Source organism: Amblyomma americanum, chromosome 1 (genome assembly GCF_052857255.1).
Source record: "Amblyomma americanum isolate KBUSLIRL-KWMA chromosome 1, ASM5285725v1, whole genome shotgun sequence".
Lineage (NCBI taxonomy): Eukaryota > Metazoa > Arthropoda > Arachnida > Ixodida > Ixodidae > Amblyomma > Amblyomma americanum.
In genome coordinates, this window is record NC_135497.1 from 488,849,598 (window position 1) to 488,868,874 (window position 19,277).

The window sequence follows — 19,277 nt, forward strand, 5'->3', positions numbered from 1 at the left end:
CCCCTGGTACTCTGCTTCTCTGGTTCATGGCTCCTCCTTTGCCAAAGCTGCCCTTGCGCCATTGCAATCATTCACCCTGAAAGGGGGCAACTTCAGCGTCTTTTTGAGGTGTATGTATTTTAATGAAACTTCTTGCAGGTTCTCCCTTTTCACTAAGTTTGGTGGGCGTGTGGAATTTCGTTTTTACACTACTCAATTTTGGAGCTTGTCATTTTTATGACCTCACTCCATGCAGTTCCTATGGGCAACACAGTGTTTGCAATGTCACCAACATTACCTGCACATTGCAACCCGCGTCCTGCTTTCTGAATCTGTGCCAAACATTTTTAGGTTTGTGTTCAACAAATATGACCAAATACAAATGATACAAATATGATCATACAAATATGGTCTATATGACCATATTTGTAGCATTGTATCAGTGTGTTCACAAAGACAAGGAAGCCCATTTTAACATGCTGGTAATTTTACAAAAAGGGCAAAGTATAAAAATATCACTTAGCTTTATGTTCTACCCATTTGTCTCGGAACCCATTTGAAAAAATGGAAGGGTTTAGCAACATCAATTAAAACATGAATGCTAGGCTGAAGTGTTATTATTACACTTTGTGCCTTCTGTTACACTTGAGGAAAAATGTCATGAAAAATTGTTAATCTGTAAGGACACACTTGTCAAATTCAGCCTTTCTGTTTGCAGTAACCCTCTTAATTAAAGTCATTTTGTGTTCTTTCTGTGTAATGATGATTAAGGCACTAGTAAATAATTTGTAATTGAATTTTGCTGTCACATTGATGAATCGTTTAAACCAACAAATCTGGTGGTTATCCTCTTTTAAGCAGCTCTAGCTTGCTCAATGGCCTTTTTGATGGAGCCCTCCCCCTATGTGCAGCTGCGGGGAGGGGCTAAACACCACAACATGGCATTGCGCTTTGGGACATACCAGAGTGCTGCTCCAAAACCATTTTTTTTTTCTACACACATGGTGTCAATTTTTGGCCAGGGCCTAGTGCTGTGTCAAGGGGGTGTTGTGGTAGCCTGCTGTCATGCACACCCATTTTCTGCTGTTTTTTTGTCACGTCAAGGAGTGTGGAGCAGAATGAAAGCCTTGATGCAAAGGACGCCATTGGCAGATTTATTTTAACAAGGATGTACGCTGAGCAGTGTCCCCCCCCTTTTGTTTGCTAACAGGCCCCTGAGGCAGACTACCTGGATGCATGTGTGGTGACAGTGCTGCAGATCCACATCACCCAACCATTGGGTGACATCCTGGTTTTTCTCACCGGACAGGAGGAGATTGAAGCCTGCCAAGAAATGCTCATGGTGAGGGTTTCTAGTGAAAAGGTGGCCCAGGCATGTACAAGCAATGTCAGAAGTTTAGAGCCCAAGGTGCTTGCTTCTAAGCCATGTAGCGGGGCTGCTTTAGCATTCACAGAAGTCCTACACATTGGAGAGGGCAGGACCGGAAATGATCTTTTCTTCCGGAGATTTGCAAAGCTGGGGATGCATTACGAGCCACACGATGTGGCTCAGAAGCAGACCTTCTTGGGCTCTAAACTTCTGACAAAGGGTGTACATGCGCAATAGCGATTGCACATCACCTTCACACCTGATGAACTAGTGTCCTGCTCTGTGTGCGCTTGCTTTTTTGTGGCCATAGTCACCACGGCACCCAGTAGGCCAACAAGCTTTGCTTCTCTGCTGGCTTCTCATCTGTGAAAGTTTCTGAACACATTGCATTATATTGCGCCATATCTGAGTATGCCCTGAGGCACACTTTCTTCTCTCATTCCTCATCTGGAAGCGTCTGGTGTCATGCACACTCGCTGCATTTCTGCTCATTGTCATTGCATTGACAGTTTTGTCATGTCGCGAGATAGAGGTTTGTTCAAGTAGTGAAACCAGGTTAGGGTGGACACGCACCATTTTCTTGAAAAGGTATTTTGCTAAGTAGGTGTATGCAAATAATAAAAATTTTGAACAAGAATCAGGTATGTTTGTTATTAAGTTCATTATCGATTCGAGAATATCCGAATATTAGGCAGTGATCAAATACTGCACCGGCTTTCTTTGATCGGACCACGGGAAAGACCACAATATCTGCATACTTTATCACAACATCAAGTAAAGAGTCCGGAAAATGGTATGAAGCATTCTCTTTGCTTTCTTCTCTGTCATTTATCACGTGGACTGATCATGTTTGGACGTTCCTGGGCTTAGACCTTGTGCAAAATCCGGCAAGTGGGCTTTCCCACATACTATTCGGTCGTTCCAGTGAAGGTGGCGGCGCCACGCGGCCTCTTCCTGAAGTGGCGAGCCGGTGACACGGCCGGTCTCGAGGGGGCCACGAAAAGCGCGCGCTCCCCTCGAGACCAGCCGTGCTGGTGATCGCTGTGCGTGGCGCGTGCAATCGCAGTGGTTTGCAGCGTAAGATATGCGTCAAAAATGAGCGTATTCTGTTATTCTACAATGTGCAAACATTCCAAACAGCAAACATGTTGTTTTTGCCAACACGTAAACAGTTCAAAAAGCATTCTGCAGGTTGGTAACGAGTTTCAGCCCAATGAGCCATCTGTTCCTCAACGACGTATTCTGTTGATGCCACAACACCGTGTCGTCAATGCATTTCTATTCGTTGTTTTGTTCATGCAACCAACGTAGCGTATTAAAGCTGAATGAAAGCAGTGCTTGTACACTGAGCTGATATGAAGTATATTGGCTGTATTTTAAGGAGGAAATTTGCAGCAAACAGATTTTTCTTCACGCTTCAGTCCATTCTGGTCTAGATTAAACACTGCTTTCTGGCCACAACGTGACTGCTAAATAGCGATATTGTTGCGGGAAATAATATATTTACAACTATGTACACCAGCGAAGGAACAGCTACGAGCGGCACTCAGAACACAGTCAGAACTTCGTCTTCGTCTTCGTCCACCCGTTCACTCGCTCAGTCTCGTCGTCGTCTTCCCGCTTCAGGATCCCCGCTGATGAGACGCCGTCTCGGCGTTAGAGTGGCGATGTATGAACGTCATGATAAGGTTTTAGGCGGCAGACATGGACGACGTCGGTGGAGGGGCCGGAGGATGATAGCGAGCACGCAAGGGGTGCAGTTTCATAGTTAACGTCGGCGACACGGCGCACCACACGGTAAGGGCCCGGATAGTGAGAAAGGAGCTTCTCGGAGAGAGCGACGCTGCGTGACAGTGTCCAGAGAAGGACGAGTGATCCGGGGTCATTTTTGACCGCCCGGTGATGGCGGTCGTAGGCGGACTTCTGGGAAGCTTGTGAGGCACGGAGCCGACTGCGGGCTATTGGCGCGCCAGAGAGGCCTGGGCAATGGCGTCCTGAGCGTAAGTAGTGGTGGTGACTGAAGAAGACGGCATGAGTGTCTCCAAAGGCAAAATGGGGTGCCGACCAAACAAAAGGTAGAAAGGGGAATAGCCGGTTGTGTCATGCCGTGAAGAGTTATACGCAAAAGTCACATAAGGCAAGGCAGCGTCCCAATCTCGGTGGTCTGGCGAGACGTACATTGCTAACATGCCTGTGAGCGTGCGGTTGAACCGTTCCGTAAGCCCGTTGGTTTGTGGATGGTAAGCTGTCACGAGTTGGTGCTGCGTGGCACATAAACGAAGGATGTCATTAATCACTCGGGACAGAAAATAACGACCACGGTCGGTGAGCAGTTGACGAGGGGCACCATGGTGAAGAATGACGTTTTGGAGAAGAAAATCGGCGACATCGGTAGCGCAGCTGGTAGGCAAAGCACGCGTGATGGCGTACCGAGTCGTATAATCAGTTGCGACAGCGATCCACTTGCTGCCGGAGAGGGACGTGGGAAAAGGGCCAAGAAGGTCGAGGCCAACACGGTGAAAAGGTTCCGGAGGTACGTCGATGGGTTGTAGGAGACAGGCAGGCAAAGTGGAGGGCCTTTTCCAACGTTGACACAGGTCGCAAGCGGCAACGTAACGCTTGACGGAACGATACAGGCCAGGCCAAAAGAAGCGGTGCTGCACTCGAGCGTAGGTGCGGGACACACCAAGGTGGCCAGCTGTCAGCAGATCGTGCAGTTCTTCAATTACAGAAGAGCGTAGATGTTGGGGTATGACAAGCAGCAATGGAGGACCATCGGAGAGTAGATTGCGGCGATATAAAATGCCATTCTGGAGCACATAAAGTTGCAGAGACGGAGATCGGTTTGCAGAGCGGAGGCCATCAAAGATAGGGCATAAAGATGAGTCGTGGCGCTGTTCATTGGCGATATCGGTGAGAGCAGTAATAGCTAAGAGGCAGGGCAGGGTCTCAGCGTCTTCTAGGTCAGGTGGCTCCACAGGGTACCGGGATAAACAGTCAGTGTCCTGGTGGCGACGACCGGACTTGTACACTACAGAGTATGAATATTCTTGGAGGTGCAAAGCCCAGCGACCAAAGCGACCGGTGGGATCTTTTAGTGAAGACAGCCAACGGAGAGCGTGGTGATCAGTGACAACAGCGAATGAGCGGCCGAACAGGTATGGGCGGAATTTAGCTACAGCCCAGACAAGGGCGAGACACTCGCACTCAGTAATAGAGTAATTTTGCTCTGTGGCGGAAAGTAGGCGGCTGGCATAAGCAATGACGCGATCTTGTCCCTGTTGACGTTGGGCTAGCATGGCACCGACCCCATATCCGGAGGCGTCAGTGCGAACCTCTGTGGGAGACGACGGGTCAAAATGGGCTAAGATGGGCGGAGAGGTTAGCAATTGAACAAGGGAGGAAAATGAGTCCTCTTGAGCAGGGCCCCAGTTAAAGGGGGTGTCGTTCTTAAGAAGGTCGGTGAGGGGGCGAGCGATGCCGGCGAAATCTTTGATAAAACGGCGAATAATACGAGCACAAGCCGACAAAGCTGCGCACATCTTGCGACGACCTAGGAAGAGGAAAGTCCTTGACGGCTTGAATTTTGACTGGATCTGGGCGGACACCAGAAGCATCAACCAGGTGTCCGAGAATAGTGAGTTGGCGGCGACCGAATTTGCATTTCGATGAGTTCAGCTGGAGTCCGGCGTTACGGAACACTGTCAGAATACTGGAGAGGCGTTCGAGGTGCGTGGCAAAAGTAGGCGAGAAAATCATGACATCGTCAAGGTAGCAGAGGCAGGTCGACCACTTAAAGCCGCGAAGAAAGGAGTCCATCATTCGTTCAAAGGTAGCCGGCGCGTTACAGAGTCCGAATGGCATGACTTTAAATTGGTATAAGCCATCAGGCGTCACCAAGGTGGTCTTTTCGCGGTCCTTTTCATCAACGGCAATTTGCCAGTACCCCGATCGAAGATCAATTGAAGAGAAATATTTGGGGCCGTGGAGGCAATCTAATGCATCATTGATCCTCGGGAGAGGCTATATGTCCTTTTTTGTGATGCGGTTTAGGTGCCGGTAATCAACACAGAAGCGCCAGCTGCCGTCCTTCTTTTTAACCAGGACAACTGGTGAAGCCCAAGGGCTTGACGAGGGCTCGATGATGTCTTTTGCGAGCATCTTGTCCACCTCTTGATTGATGACGGTGCGTTCAGCGCTGGACACGCGGTACAGACGTCTGTGGATAGGAGCGGCATCACCAGTGTTTATGCGATGCGTCACTACAGAGATACGAGCCAAAACACGGGCATCAAAGTCGAAGATGTCGCGAAAAGATGATAAAAGGCACCTAAGATCGTGAGCTTGCATCGGCGGTAGGTCAGAAAAGATCATGTCGGCGTAGTCGTCCGTTAGTTCCTCGGTTGATGTGGCTGCAGGCAACAGGCTTTGATGAGTAGAAGGTAAGGAGGTGTCCACGACTGATATGACACATTCGGCAGCCGGGCAGAGCGTGGCGAGTGAGATGCCTTGCGGGAGCGGTTGGATAGACGAGCCAAAGTTCAGAACCGGAAGGTACGCTCGGTTGGGCGACATTGTACAGACAGTGTGCGCAAGTGCAATACTTCGCGAGAGGGCGACGTCAAGGTCCGGAGTGACTATGTAGGGACCATCAGGGACAGGAGGAACAGATGAGAAAGAAATGTAAGTGGCGGCTTTAGGCGTTAGACGCACAAAGTCGACAGCACAAAGACGAGGTACAACTGGGGACGGTGACTCAGCAGAAAGGGGAAGGTCAAGCTGGACAACGCTGGTGGCGTAGTTGATGAGGGCTGAATGCTCAGACAGGAAGTCGAGGCCAAGAACGACGTCATGAGGGCACTGGTCCAGAACAGAGAATAGAACGGATGTATGGCGGCCGGAAATGGTCACACGGGCTGTGCATAGTCCAACCACAGGAGGCGTTCCGCCGTCGGCAACGCGGAGAACGGCTGTGGGTGCAGGGGTCAGTACTTTTCTGAGGCAGCGTCGAAGGGTTGAACTCATGACGGACACGTGCGCGCCCGTATCGATCAGGGCTCTCACAGGGACTCCATCGACATGAATAGCGAGCAAATTTTCGTGTGCGCGAAGGGTAAGCTAGGATTTTGGGACTGGGGCTGTACTGCAGCATCACCTCCAGACACTGCAGTGTCTAGTTTTCCGCTTGCGAGCGTACGTAGGGGCCAGGAGAGGAGCGACGGCGTAGGGGCGAACGAGACTGCTGACGCAGGGGGGACGGGGAGCGGCTGGGGCGGGAAAACTGGCCGTTGACTGTAGCACTCTGCCGGGCTGGAGGGGGCGTGAAGTGGCTGGGCTGTTCGTCGTTGCGGTGAGAGCTGAGAGGATTGTATGCGCTACGACGGGACAAATAATTGCGACAGTGACGTGAGATGTGGCCAATACGGTGGCAGAGGAAACAAATGGGCCTGTCGTCGGGTGTCCGCCAGTCGTTAGGGTTACGTCGACGTGGAGCGAAGTAGGGAGGTCGGTCAGGAGCAATCGCAGTGATGTCGGGTGGGGATGAAGGACGTACAAGGCTGACGGGTTGGAGGCCAAGATTTGCAAGCTCTTGACGGACAACGGCTTGTACCATAGAGATGGTGGGCACGTGGTTGTCGCCATCACGTAGGTGCAGAGAGGAAGGGGACATGGCTTCGAGTTCGCGTCGAATGATGCGGGTCACATTTTCTGGAGGCGCAGGAGTTTGCCGGTGCAGCAGGTCTTCACATGAGGAAGTGGCAGCCGTGTTGTGGAGGCATGTGTACGGCTGGCTAATACGCCTGCTTTTAGCTTCCTCGAAGCGGCGACATTCCTTAATAATGACGTCGACTGTAGTGCAATTCTTGTAGACGAGCAGGTTGAAGGCATCATCGGCGATCCCCTTCAACACGTGACCCACTTTGTCAGATTTGGGCATGTTATTGTCAACTTTGTTGCAGAGGGCCAACACATCCTGAATTTACGAAACATAGTATTCCGTAGAACTTTGAGCTCGGGATGCAAGGTCTCTCTTAGCGGCAAGTGTTCGGCCGAGCGGCCGAACACCAGCACCTCCACCAAATATGTTGTGGGAAAGAATATATTTACAACTATGTACACCAGCGAAGGAACAGCTACGAGCGGCACTCAGAACACAGTCAGAACTTCGTTGTCGTCTTCGTCTTTGTCCACCAGTTCACTCGCTCAGTCTCGTCGTCGCCTTCCCGCTTCAATATGAATGGCAAGAACTTCACAATTGTACCTGCATTTCCGGATCTAATGCGCAAATTGGATGAATAACCGCAAACGCTTCTTGGCAACTGTGGCAACTGTTGTTTGCTCACTCGATCACGGCGTTTTCCCCGTTAGGCAAAAACACATTGAGCACTAATTTCGACTCTATTATAAAGCTTGATTGACCCCTCGGCTGCTGTTTCAAACAACAACTACATTGCCTCTACTATTACTGAATATATGTGACCAACGCACGATGCAGGTGGACTATAGTCGGATACAATTAAGTCTGCAGTAAAGCTCCGCCCACATTCAGGAGCACCAAACAGAATTCCTCCATGAAAAAATGTAGACCACTGGTAAAACTTTTCTGTTTACCTAAACAAGCAGCCAATCACGAGTTGAAACTGTAGGCTCAAGGATGTTGATCTTTCTGGCTTGTTTGATGCAGTCCAATATTAAAAAGTTGATTTTGATCTCTGCTGTAGTTTTTTAAAGCAATTTTTATTGCCTCAGAGCATAAAAGGGTATTCTCTAATTTTCTTTTGAAATGTGCCCTTATAAGATCAGCGCGCAATCAGTACACATGCCGTATTTACACGGGTAAGGGCCGCACTCGTGTAGGCACCAAATATACCGTCAGACTGTCTGGGTCACTAAAGTAGTTTCTTTCTGCTTTTGGATGAGTGCCGAAAGAACAAGAAAGGGAATGCGCAAAAAGTTACAGTTCAAACTGTTTGCCGCACTTTACTGTGCTGAGTTTTTAAGTTCCAGCGCCGACGTAGTTTTTGCGGCACTTTCGAACTAGCGATTTCATGCTCATATCGATAAAAATTTTTTTGAGCCTGTAATGCAACCAGACTTAAGCGTAGGATCTTATTAATAACCGACAATCATTTACTGCTGTTTATCTAGACTAAAAATCACACGAAAGGTGCCAAAATGTCAAGAAGCTGCTTTGCTTCTATAGAGACGCACATTATGGCATCGGCGCCATCACCGCCTCGTCCGCCATGTGGTACAACCGCCGCGCCACCTATAGGAGCTGGAATGACCAAATATTTGATGAGAACAAGATGGCCGACCTCCTGCTTCAGACAATCACAGTGCTGCGAAAGTGTGCGCTGTTTTGTTTGATCCATAATGCATTACTTTTATTTTACGTAGAACAGCGTGAGTGCGGATGAAAAAACAATAAAAGACACACAGGCGAGCGCTGACTTGAAACTGACATTTTTATTCGGAGAAAACACGCATTTATGCTAAAGTCTAGCAGTGTGTGGACTGGCCCTGCTCTCTCCCCTCCGGTTTGCTTCCCCATGATGTGTCCTCCGCAGTTACTTAACTAGCAAAGGAAGGCGCCTGCATTGTAGAGCCACGAGCGCCACGGTCGGCGTGATTGCTGTGCTTGCGCGGGAGGCAGCTCTCTCTCTTCGGCTTGGGAGCTCGTTGCATGCCGACAGTTCAGCGCGGCGCTCCCCTCTCCTCCAGCAGGGCGAGGCCTCATGGGAGCATTTTCCCGTGACCTCGTTCCATCCGGTCTCGGAGTATCTCCCCTGCCCTAGTGTGGGCCAACATTCGCTCGTAACCCAGCTGGTGAGACAGACGACCTCGATTCTTTGGCATGTTTTGTTGCTAGCCGACGTTATTGTTATTGCAGCAATAAATGCAGCAAAAAATTTCGAAAGCCTGAATTTTTTCGGGCTTCAAGTTTCTTGATTGCAGCAGTAGCATGAGCAGCTCCGCTGTGTGCTCCCGCCAGTCTAGGTGCGGGCACACGCTCGCACACTCATGCCCGTGCCCCGCCGGCAGTTTGGAAACCGTTCTTCACGCAGCAGTCGCAATTAATATGCCTTCCTCTTTTTTTTGCATCTAGCTGGCCCACTCTGGGTTAGTTCCAGTCTTAATAAATATCATGGGGACGATCACGCCTTGTCTTCTCCCTGGCACACGAATGCTACGACGGTTTGCGTGCAATGGCGCCACATTAGCAGAGTAGTGAAGAAACACCTCAAGTTACGTATTTACTTGCATCCACTTGTTTCCAAAAAAGTTTACATTAATTTGAGGGAAGGGTTCATTACATAGGGAAAAATGTTTCGGCAGAATTTCTTGCGAGTCAAAATCTTTATCATACGTCCACCCACCCGTCTATTCACCATCAAAAGTATGCGGTCAGCCACATTTGTGTTGCCTCCATTTAGCAATGTTCGAAAGGTGTTTGCTGTATCAAGGCACAATCCGGCGATTTTGTGAGAATCGACGGTTCCAGCCAGTCACGGCAATATAAAGCGAACATGCTGAACGCCGCGGCCCTTAAGATCGAGTGTGCATTTTTTACTCGAGGTTAAAATAACTCACAGGATGGTTACATGTGTGTAACACGAATGTTTTAGCGCCGACTGTGGGGTGAGAGGTGTTAGGCTTTTCACTCCCAATCTTTCTGCCTGTCTAACTCATTGATCATGCTTTGCAGGTTATCTCCTGAGTGACTTAGCAAAGCAGTGTCATCAGCGAGTTGCAAATTACTTAGGTATTCTCCATTAACTTTTATCCCAAACTGTTCCCAATCCAGGCCTCGGAATACCTCCTGTAAGCAGGCAGTGAATAGCATTGGCGAGATCTTGTCTGCCTACCTGACACCCTTCCTTATTGGATTTTTATTGCTGGCTTTATGAAGGAGTTTGGTAGCTGTGCAGTCATTAATGATAACTTTCAATATTTTCACATGGCTCTTCTGCACCCTGTGTCTGCAGTGCCTGCATGACTGCTGAAGTTTCCACCGAGTCAAATGCTTTGTCGTAATCAATGAAGGCTATTTATAGGGGTTGGTTATATTCTGCGCATTTCTCTATCACCTGGTTGATAGTGTGAATATGGTCTATTGTCAGGTATCTTTTACGAAAGCCTGCCTGGTCATTTGGTTGATTGAAGTCTAAGGTTGTCATGACTCTGTTAGCAATTACCTTAGTAAATACCTTGTAGGCAACAGACAGTAAGCTGATCAGCCTGTAATTTTTCAAGTCCTTGGCATCTCCCTTCTTATGAATTAAGATAATGTTGGCATTCTTCAAAGCTTCTGGTACGCTCGAGGTCATAAGGCATTGCGTATGCAGGGTGGCTAGTTTTTCTAGCACAATCTACCCTCCATCTTTCAACAGATCTGCTGTTGCCTGATCCTCACCAGCTGCTTTCTTCCTTTGCATTGCTCCTAAGGCTTTCTTTGCTTCCTTTTTCGTTGCTGGCGGGATGTCCCATTGTTGTGTGCTACTGTCTCTCTCATTAACATCCTGATTACATAGGCTATATATAGATCTCTGTACAACTGTTCGGCTACTTTAACTATCTTGTCCATATTGCTAATGACATTGCCCTCTGTCTCTTAACGTATACATTTGGTTTCTACCTATGCCTAGTTTCCTCTTCACCTCTTTTAGGCTACCTCCATTCTTTAGAGCAAGCTAGAGTCTCTCCGTGTTAAACTACCTTATGTTGGCTACCTTGTGCTTATTTATTAACTTTGATAGCGCTGCTAGTTCCGTTCTGTCTGTAGGGTTAGGCGCTTTCGTGCCTTGGCATTTCTTAATCAGATCTTTCGTCTCCTGAGATAGCTTGCCGGTATGCTGTCGAACCGTCCTAGCGCCGACTTCTACTGTGCACTCCGTAATGATAGCTGTGAGATTATCGTTCATTGTATCAACATTAAGATCGTCTTCCTCAGTTAAAGCCGAATATCTGTTATGCAGGAATATCCTGAATTCCTCTGCTTTCCCTCTTACTGTCAACTCAATATTTGCACAGCGCTAATTAAAAGGTTTTGGAAAGTGTACGGAATCAATCAAAGAATGACATAATTACATGCTGTGTTAAAATTGACCGTGCATAAAAGCACACTGCTCTACATTTTGAGGTACTGTAGCCAAACAAAACACAAAAGTCTATGCTAAACGGCTACTTGTGGTGATACACAGCGGTGACATTTGGAGACACAGTGTAATGAAAGGTAATTGATGCCCTGTGTGGTTAGCAAAATGCTTTGAAAGTTAATTGGCAGAATGGGGGCTGTTTGCCACAGTGTGAGACAGAATAAAAAAAAATTTATAGCCATTTTCGCTTACTTCCTTTATTTCTTGGTTAGCTTTGCCCACTGTTTATATTCGTAAATCGTTGTGGTCACAGTCGTGAAAGCAGTTGCCATCCACCTTTTTAGGAGGACACCTCTATATATGTGCTATACGCATTCAGGTTGCATGATCATGACGTGAAAGAGTTCCAGCAGGTAGCAAATGAGACCGTCCAGTTTGAGCTGAAATCAAAAACAAACTGTCCTCCGCAGGAGAGGACACGCAAGCTGGGCTCCAAGATCAGGGAGCTGGTCATCCTGCCCATCTATGCCAACCTGCCCACAGAGATGCAGGCCAAGATCTTTGAGCCCACACCTGCAGGCGCCAGAAAGGTGGGTGCCAGTCCTTTTGGGAGCATAGCTGTCTGCATTCTCATTCTATTAGGCCAAGCTCATTGGAGTTATGTTCTGCCTTTTGTTTTTATGGGTTATCATTGTGGGATCATATTTTTCTTTCATCGTGCTTCTGCAGTGCTGCATGTGGTTGTACAGTCAAGACCAGAAAAGAATGATTTCTCAGGCACCAACCCGCCAAAACAGTTGTGGCGGTATTTGACGCGCATCATAATTGAGCGCCTGTTTTAGTGCGAAAGCTCTACTTCACGAGGTCTAACCAGCTCACCGAGTTTGTGTGAAGCTTGACTTTGAAGAAGGTGACCTTGGCAAAACCTAGCACAGCAAAAGCCCTTGCAGAAATAAAATGAAACACGAACAGGTCAGGTTCGCTGGCCACTGCACAAGAGCACTATGCTATTGCTGTAGCTGATCACGCCTCTTGTTAAACTGCAACACACCCTCGTGCTGTGCATTACACATCGTCACCTTCATCAACTTCCACCAGATCAGCTTAACCTCGATCAAAACTTAACCTGAGTCTAATATCGTTGCCATACGTCCGGCAGCCCAGCAAAGCAAAACCATGAGCCAACCAGGCTAAACGAATGCTTTTGTACGTCTACTCGGTTTAGCTTCATTAAAACCCTACGACTTTTTTCAGGGGCCGAGGGGGTGCAGCGGAATTTTGTATGTAACTAGCTATGGCATTTGTAAGGTTAAGGTTGACTGCAATACATCTTGCCATTGTGCATGTTCAGGCCACGTGTGGCCATACTATTTTGAGGTCTATGGCAGGATCATACAGTTCACACTCTAGTTATGTGGACATGCGTTTGATGACGCGTATGTGCACTTCGATTGTTGAGCAGGAACCTCAACACAACACTGCTGTTGCATATGCCCATTGCTCAGCGGTGTTACTGAGTGGTGCAGCTCCAGGTAAACAATGGTGGCAGATGGTGTGACCAGTTCATAGCATGAGCCAAGTTCTTGATGCCTGAAATTGCCAAGTAAAAGAATATGCTGCAAGTTGTACTATTTGCATTGAAAGTATTCTTAGAAATGTCGTTACTTGTGAGCATGCTTGTCAACTGTAGCATGTATCATAGTGTTTTCTTTAACCACAGCAGCCTCTGAAATTTGGCATGAATGGCAAGATAATAAAAGTGATTTTACTGCTGTAAGCAGAGCATGGTCCACGGACTTCTTCTTTGGATCAATGTTGAGGTTGTTTTATCGCAAATATCTCATCTCAGAGCAGGCAGTGGTGTGCTGTTCAGAACGATGTGTGGGATGTGTGCAGGTGGTGCTGGCAACCAACATAGCAGAGACGTCGCTGACGATCGACGGCATCATCTATGTGATTGACCCGGGCTTCTGCAAGCAGAATAGCTACAATGCACGCACAGGCATGGATTCACTGGTGGTCACACCGATATCCAAGGCAGGTGGCTGCTGGCACTTGCTTTGGCTCTTTCCTTACCATTCCTGAAGGTGCACAATTCTGCATACTTCAGTTTTTTTCTCAGCCCTATCCCTCTGAGGAATTATTTTTCAAGTTCTAGCGAAACCTGCCAATATGGAGCGATTACAATGAGCATAGCATTTAAGGTGGCTTCCTGACCTTGCCCCGACACTGCTCAGCAATGGCAGTGTTCTCGCGATTCCACACCATCCAACACTTTGTAGATGCCAGCAACAGCTTTGTGTGAAAGGATGACTGATTTCAATTTGGACAGAGATGACCGCTGCATCCAGCCCAGACTATGTATTAACTGGTACATCTGTAACTTTCATTCTTGCCGTTGCCAAAGGGATTCGTTTTCCGAGCCTCACTGAAGGTACTGGGCACATCTGAATGATTCCATGCGAGCATCGAGTTCTCTCCAAGGCAGCCCAAGGAGCTTCGCACGAGCAATCTATTATTATTATTTTTTTTTTACTGGTCGGAAAGTTTAACATGAAGAGTTCTCTTACTTTGAATACTCATTTCTGACCATGTATATTCTAGATTTTTGTATTCTCTTATTTTCTGATAAATATACCGCGTTTACTCGCGTAATTTGTGCAACCCTAATTTATTACCCAGATTTATTTTATTCTGTGCTCCCTGCTGCACAAGCACACTAGCATGCACACAGGTGCACGCTGGGTAGGCTAGGGAACATTCTTGCGGCCACTGTGCCACGTGGGGCTGCAAGAGGTGGGTGAATGATGTAAAAAAAAAAGTCAGTAATTCACTTTCAAATTGGTTCCGGTAAAGAGAAGTGAATTGCGTGCCATTTACATGGCCCGCTCGCGCCGGTGGTCGCTTTCCCCTACAAACAGCTGCAAGAGCAAACTTCTGGTAACCTCCGGAGCGTGAATTGTGTGCGTCGCACCAGAATCCAAAACTACTGAACCGTTGGCTATTCTGTTAGCGGGGTCCATGTGAGGTCGCCATTTTATCGCTTTGTGTTTCCATTTGCCTCTGACTGCTAGCTTTGTGATTGTATCGTTCTGCGTTTATTGCTTTGAGCTGCGCACGCGCGATCATGCCATCAGGTGGGGAAATACATAACATGTGGTGGGGGGTATTCACAGGGTTTCGAACTGGAACAGAACCTGAACCCGAAACTGGAACCAAACCAAACCCATATTTTTTCGCCATCTTGGAACTGAACCCGAACCGGAACAAGTCAGAGGAACCGTTCTAAAACCGGTTTGGGACTCAGTTCAGTCCCACTTTTTCTTGCGACCCGGTATGCTTTCCTTCTTTTTTTTTTTTTTCACACAAAATGAGGTGTGCTAACACGTAGATTTACGTACAGAAAGCTGTGCGCTAGACAGTGCGAAAGCGGCACCCAGTCTGTGCGACAACAAGTTTGAAGGAAGGCTTGTGTCTAGGAAGAAAATTAATTGGCACTTCTGTGATTTGCTTTCAGCGATTCTAAAGCTTTGTATGTCAGATTGATGTGAAATCTTCAATTTTTTAGAGTCTCCTCTTTTACTTGTTTGCGTATGGTTTTAATCAAATTTTTAGCACTGCTTTAACTGATAAAGCACTGAGTGAGAATAGCTTCGCTTTCTTTGCATCATGTAACATAGGTGCAATGACCGAACCGTATTGTGCAACAGTTACTTTTCGAGGAATTCGTTGTCTCAGACAGCAAGTACTAAATAAAACTCCTCACGTTGACTCAGTGGTGCAATAAAGAAGAAAAATGGCTCAGTGGCTGTGGCGCTCGGCTGCTGATTCCAAGGTCGCAGCTTCGATGCCGGCCATGGGGGCTTCATTTCGATTGCGGCAAAATTTCAAAAATGTACGTGTGCTGTGCGATGTGAGTGAGCATTGAAAACTCCCTGCTAGTCTACGTCAATCTGAATTCCTCCACTACAGCGTCCATAGTAGCTACCATGTTGCTTCGACACGTTAAACCCCAGATATTACTACTATTATTGCAAAATAAAGGATGCACATATTGGTGCAGTTTTTTTTTTTTTTTTAGAAGCAGAACAGTTTTTTTTGCATGCGATGCAAATAAGCAAGGAAAGGCGGGCTTGTTCAGAATCAGAATCAGTTTATTGGTACAGAAAAGAAATTATAACATGGACAAATTTATGCAAAAGGAGGTCCCGTGGTCAGTGACTGTGCTAGGACCTCCTTTATCATTAAGTAAAGTGGTAATAATTAATGAAACACAGCAACTCAATAAAAACTCAATGAATAGTTATGCAGTTATCGCTATCGGCAGCGGTACAGTTAATAAACAAAAGTTGTGTGCATAGCAACATAGGCTTACACAAGTAGTACATAGCTAAAGAAGTTATGCAATACAAAACAAGAAACAACAGGAATGCAAAAAGAAATCGATAAAGTTGCACTTGGAACACCTAATACACAGTTCACAAATTTGCTATTCGCATCCAGTGCAGTTATTTTAATAATTTTATTGTATGATGTGGAAACCAGCTAAGTAATTATAAGTATTAGGGTTTTTAGGTCATTTTTATTAAGTGTATAAAGGATTTGTGTTTTTCAACTCCAATAGTAAGGTATTCCAGAAAGAAAATGATGAAAAATGAACTGTTCGCTTTCCATAATTGGTGCATACTTTTGGTAGGATTAGGTTGCTGCTAATTGCAAATCTCGTAGTGTTAATGTTTGTAAGCTGTGGTTGTGGAATGGAAGGAAATGAAGTGTGTCTATTAATTAGCTTATAAATGAAGGTACCAAGGTTATCTTGAACCAGCTCAGGTATGGAAAGAATTTTCAGTGAATGGAGCAAACACTGATAGGACCCTTTTGCTTCTGCCATTTTTCATGCTCTCTGCAACCCTGCCTTGTGTACAGCGCTGCTTGTGTTGGCTTCGTGCCGTGCTCAACTCTTCACGTTCGCCATTAAGAACGACTACATCTCCAGGAAAGGACAGGGCAGCTTCCTTTCTGAATAGTGTGCGGTAACATAGAGGGCACATGCAGTGGCTCTGATGGCGCCTGCGTAGGTACTCTACGTAGGAGAAATTCCCGACTGACATAAGCTTCAGGGGAGACCTATTACAAGCGCAATGGGGTCTGTGAAACTGCTGAAGCTGGAGGGCTTTGTAGATGCAAATCTGCCAGCTTTTAGCTTTACGTACTTCATCAGATGGATTCTAGCATAGACACAGCCGATTTACAATAATTTTGAGTTTGTATGGTTTTGCGGCTCTTGCAATAAACTCCCATCCTTTTGCCGTGGACAGTAAATTAAAGTGGGTGAAGTGAAAACTTCTTGCAATGTTTTTTAATTTGTATATCAATTGGGTGGGTGGACGGACAGACAGCGGGATGGACTGATAGGAGCATCCCCTTTGAAACGGCATGGCGGGTTCCACCGTGCTCGGCTTTTTTTTTCTTTATTTTTGTTTAGCTGTTTTGTTAAGTGGTCTTGGAAAAAAATGAGCGCGATGAGTTAAAAACAAGTTAAAAAATGAGTGCGCCGCCAGCCACGCCATCTGGGGTAGTATGGGCGAGGGTGGCACGAGCGTCTGCATAGCCTTGGCATCCTGCCAGGCCAGCCCACAACTCTGACTGTCTCGCCAAAAATCAGCACCAAATGTTATGATGTGATGCGCTGCCTGTGTTCAAAGATAGCGTGCTGCGTTTATCGCGTTTACAGATGTCCAAAGCTCGGTAAAAGGACTAGAAGGGTCAGTGCCGTTGGCAAACCTGTCAGCTGTGAAGCATGTCGCGCGCTTCACACCTCACTGCTTCGCTTCTCACTCAGACAGTGTGCGTACGTGCAAAATGACACACACACTTGCGCTTATAGTGGAAAACATGAGGAGCAAGACAGGCCTGATTTCATTTCATTGGTTGGTGATTGGAGGATACCCATCTCGCTCTCACCAACATGGAGAAAGAAAGGAGATTAGGGGAAGGGGCGGGGGCAGCCGCAGCAGTGGCAGAACTCGTTGCCATGTCGGCGGTGTTAACAGTGTGCTCGGGACACTTACGAGAGGATGATGACAACAAAATCACAACTCAAGACGGGTGCCTCATCCCCGCCACCCACTAGGTGGTTGGCACGGTAGACGTACTGAGGCAGCTCACAAGCTCACAACATAAGCAAGCTTTGCATAATATTGCATAATACCATTGTTGCTTGCGAAGAAAGGGTAGAGGTTGGGGACCACTTTAATCGTAAGTGAAGGTTTTTTTCCGTGAGTTATCCGCAGCGCGTTTTGGGCAGGTTCTTAGCATGCTATGAGATGAATTTCAGTGTAGCAAAATTTCAGTATTATGAAGTAAACTTTCGATTTTACAGACTTCTTTAAATTGAGGTTTAACTGTATACCGTATACATTGCACGTTATGACCTTTCTAGAGTTACTTAGGACATGTTTGCGAAATCTCCACATAATTTGCGCACCCCCTTTTGAAGCCTTAATTTTAGGGAAAAAAGTGCGCAAATTACGAGAATGAATACAGTATTTAAAGAGACGGGCCACTGACCAAAACGTGTGATAAGATTGTGGTGGAATGAAAAGATCGTACCTCATATTTTAAGAATTGAGCACTGCAATATCAAAGAAACGTGGATTTATAATTTTTATTTGGCATTGAAAATTGCATGAAACAAACTGAAGTGCAATCTTGTGGTGAAACTCTGCCATTATCAGTGAATCCCACCATGTGCCCACATCTCGGTGAAGTATGGTTGATTTATTTTAAGTGCCCAGAGTTTTTTCTTTCAGGAGTGTTCATCGTGTTTTGTTGTAGTTATGTTCCCTCCAGGGTGTGCCCTTTGATGGAAAGCAGTGCTCCCTTTGCCTCTCCGATGGTGTGCTTGGAGCTTTTGTCACTGATGGTGCCTCAGTGTTTTCCATTTCTTGGATGGAAACCACGATCCGCTAAAACTTCCGTCAGCGAGGTGTGAAAACTTAAAAAGACGCTACTGTGTACTAAAATTTGTTATTACTGTCTGGAGGCTGAGATTTATATTAGTTTTGGGTACATCACTTTGTCGCCATCACGCTGATCATGGTTTCCAGCATTGGGACAAGTAAAAATGGGCTCATGCACTGATTGGAAAATTCTCAGTAAATACGTCCTCTCCGGGAGCTAATACATCTGTGTTTTGTGTTGTCTGAGAGCACATCCCTTGCAAGCCCCTCACAATGCCCATAGGCAAAGGGCCATTTGTGGAATGCCGCCCCAAATACAGCTTCACTACGACATGTGGCCCGCTTAGCCCTCACATATCACTTTCACCAGACGGTAAGCTCTGTGATTGGCCCAGACCGCCCAAACGCTGCCGCAAACCACAAAGAGGCACTGTACGCGGTGCAGTTGCGCGGGCTGGGTGAGCCCGACGCACGTGGGGTTTTTTTTTTGCCTTTTTTTTTGGCCTAATACACACAGTTTCTGGATGGTGACGAAAATTGAACGGTCATCATAAAACAACCACAATCTTGCCCCTTCTGCTATCTTCCACAAGCTGGACTGCGTATCTTATCTCTAGAGGATTGCTGCCAGACAGGTTCACAGCTGATGGTGCACTTCATTTTAAGACCCACAAGTATGCTGTCAGCTTATGCAGGGTTGATTCTGTATGAAAAGAGCAAGTTAATGCGTGTGAAAGTGCTTGGAAATCTCGCAGGGAAGAAGAAATTTAATATTTGTGGGTGTTTAGGAGGTTCGAATAATTCCAGTAGTTTGGAATATTCGCATGCCTCTGTTTTGTAGTATTAGGACTTGCTCTCATCACTGCT

The 19,277-nt window shown here is 46.8% G+C and overlaps 1 protein-coding gene across 3 annotated transcripts in view; it reads left to right on the top strand.

Annotated features, from left to right (window-relative positions):
- l(2)37Cb (DEAH-box helicase 16 lethal (2) 37Cb) overlaps positions 1–19,277 on the top strand; it is a 551,956-nt gene that overhangs the window by 514,963 nt on the left and 17,716 nt on the right. For all 3 annotated transcript variants that reach the window (XM_077650750.1, XM_077650749.1, XM_077650751.1), the window contains 3 exons: positions 1,190–1,321; positions 11,919–12,038; positions 13,345–13,485. In XM_077650750.1, the coding sequence (XP_077506876.1) occupies positions 1,190–1,321; positions 11,919–12,038; positions 13,345–13,485 (393 nt within the window). The remainder of the gene's footprint in view (positions 1–1,189; positions 1,322–11,918; positions 12,039–13,344; positions 13,486–19,277) is intronic.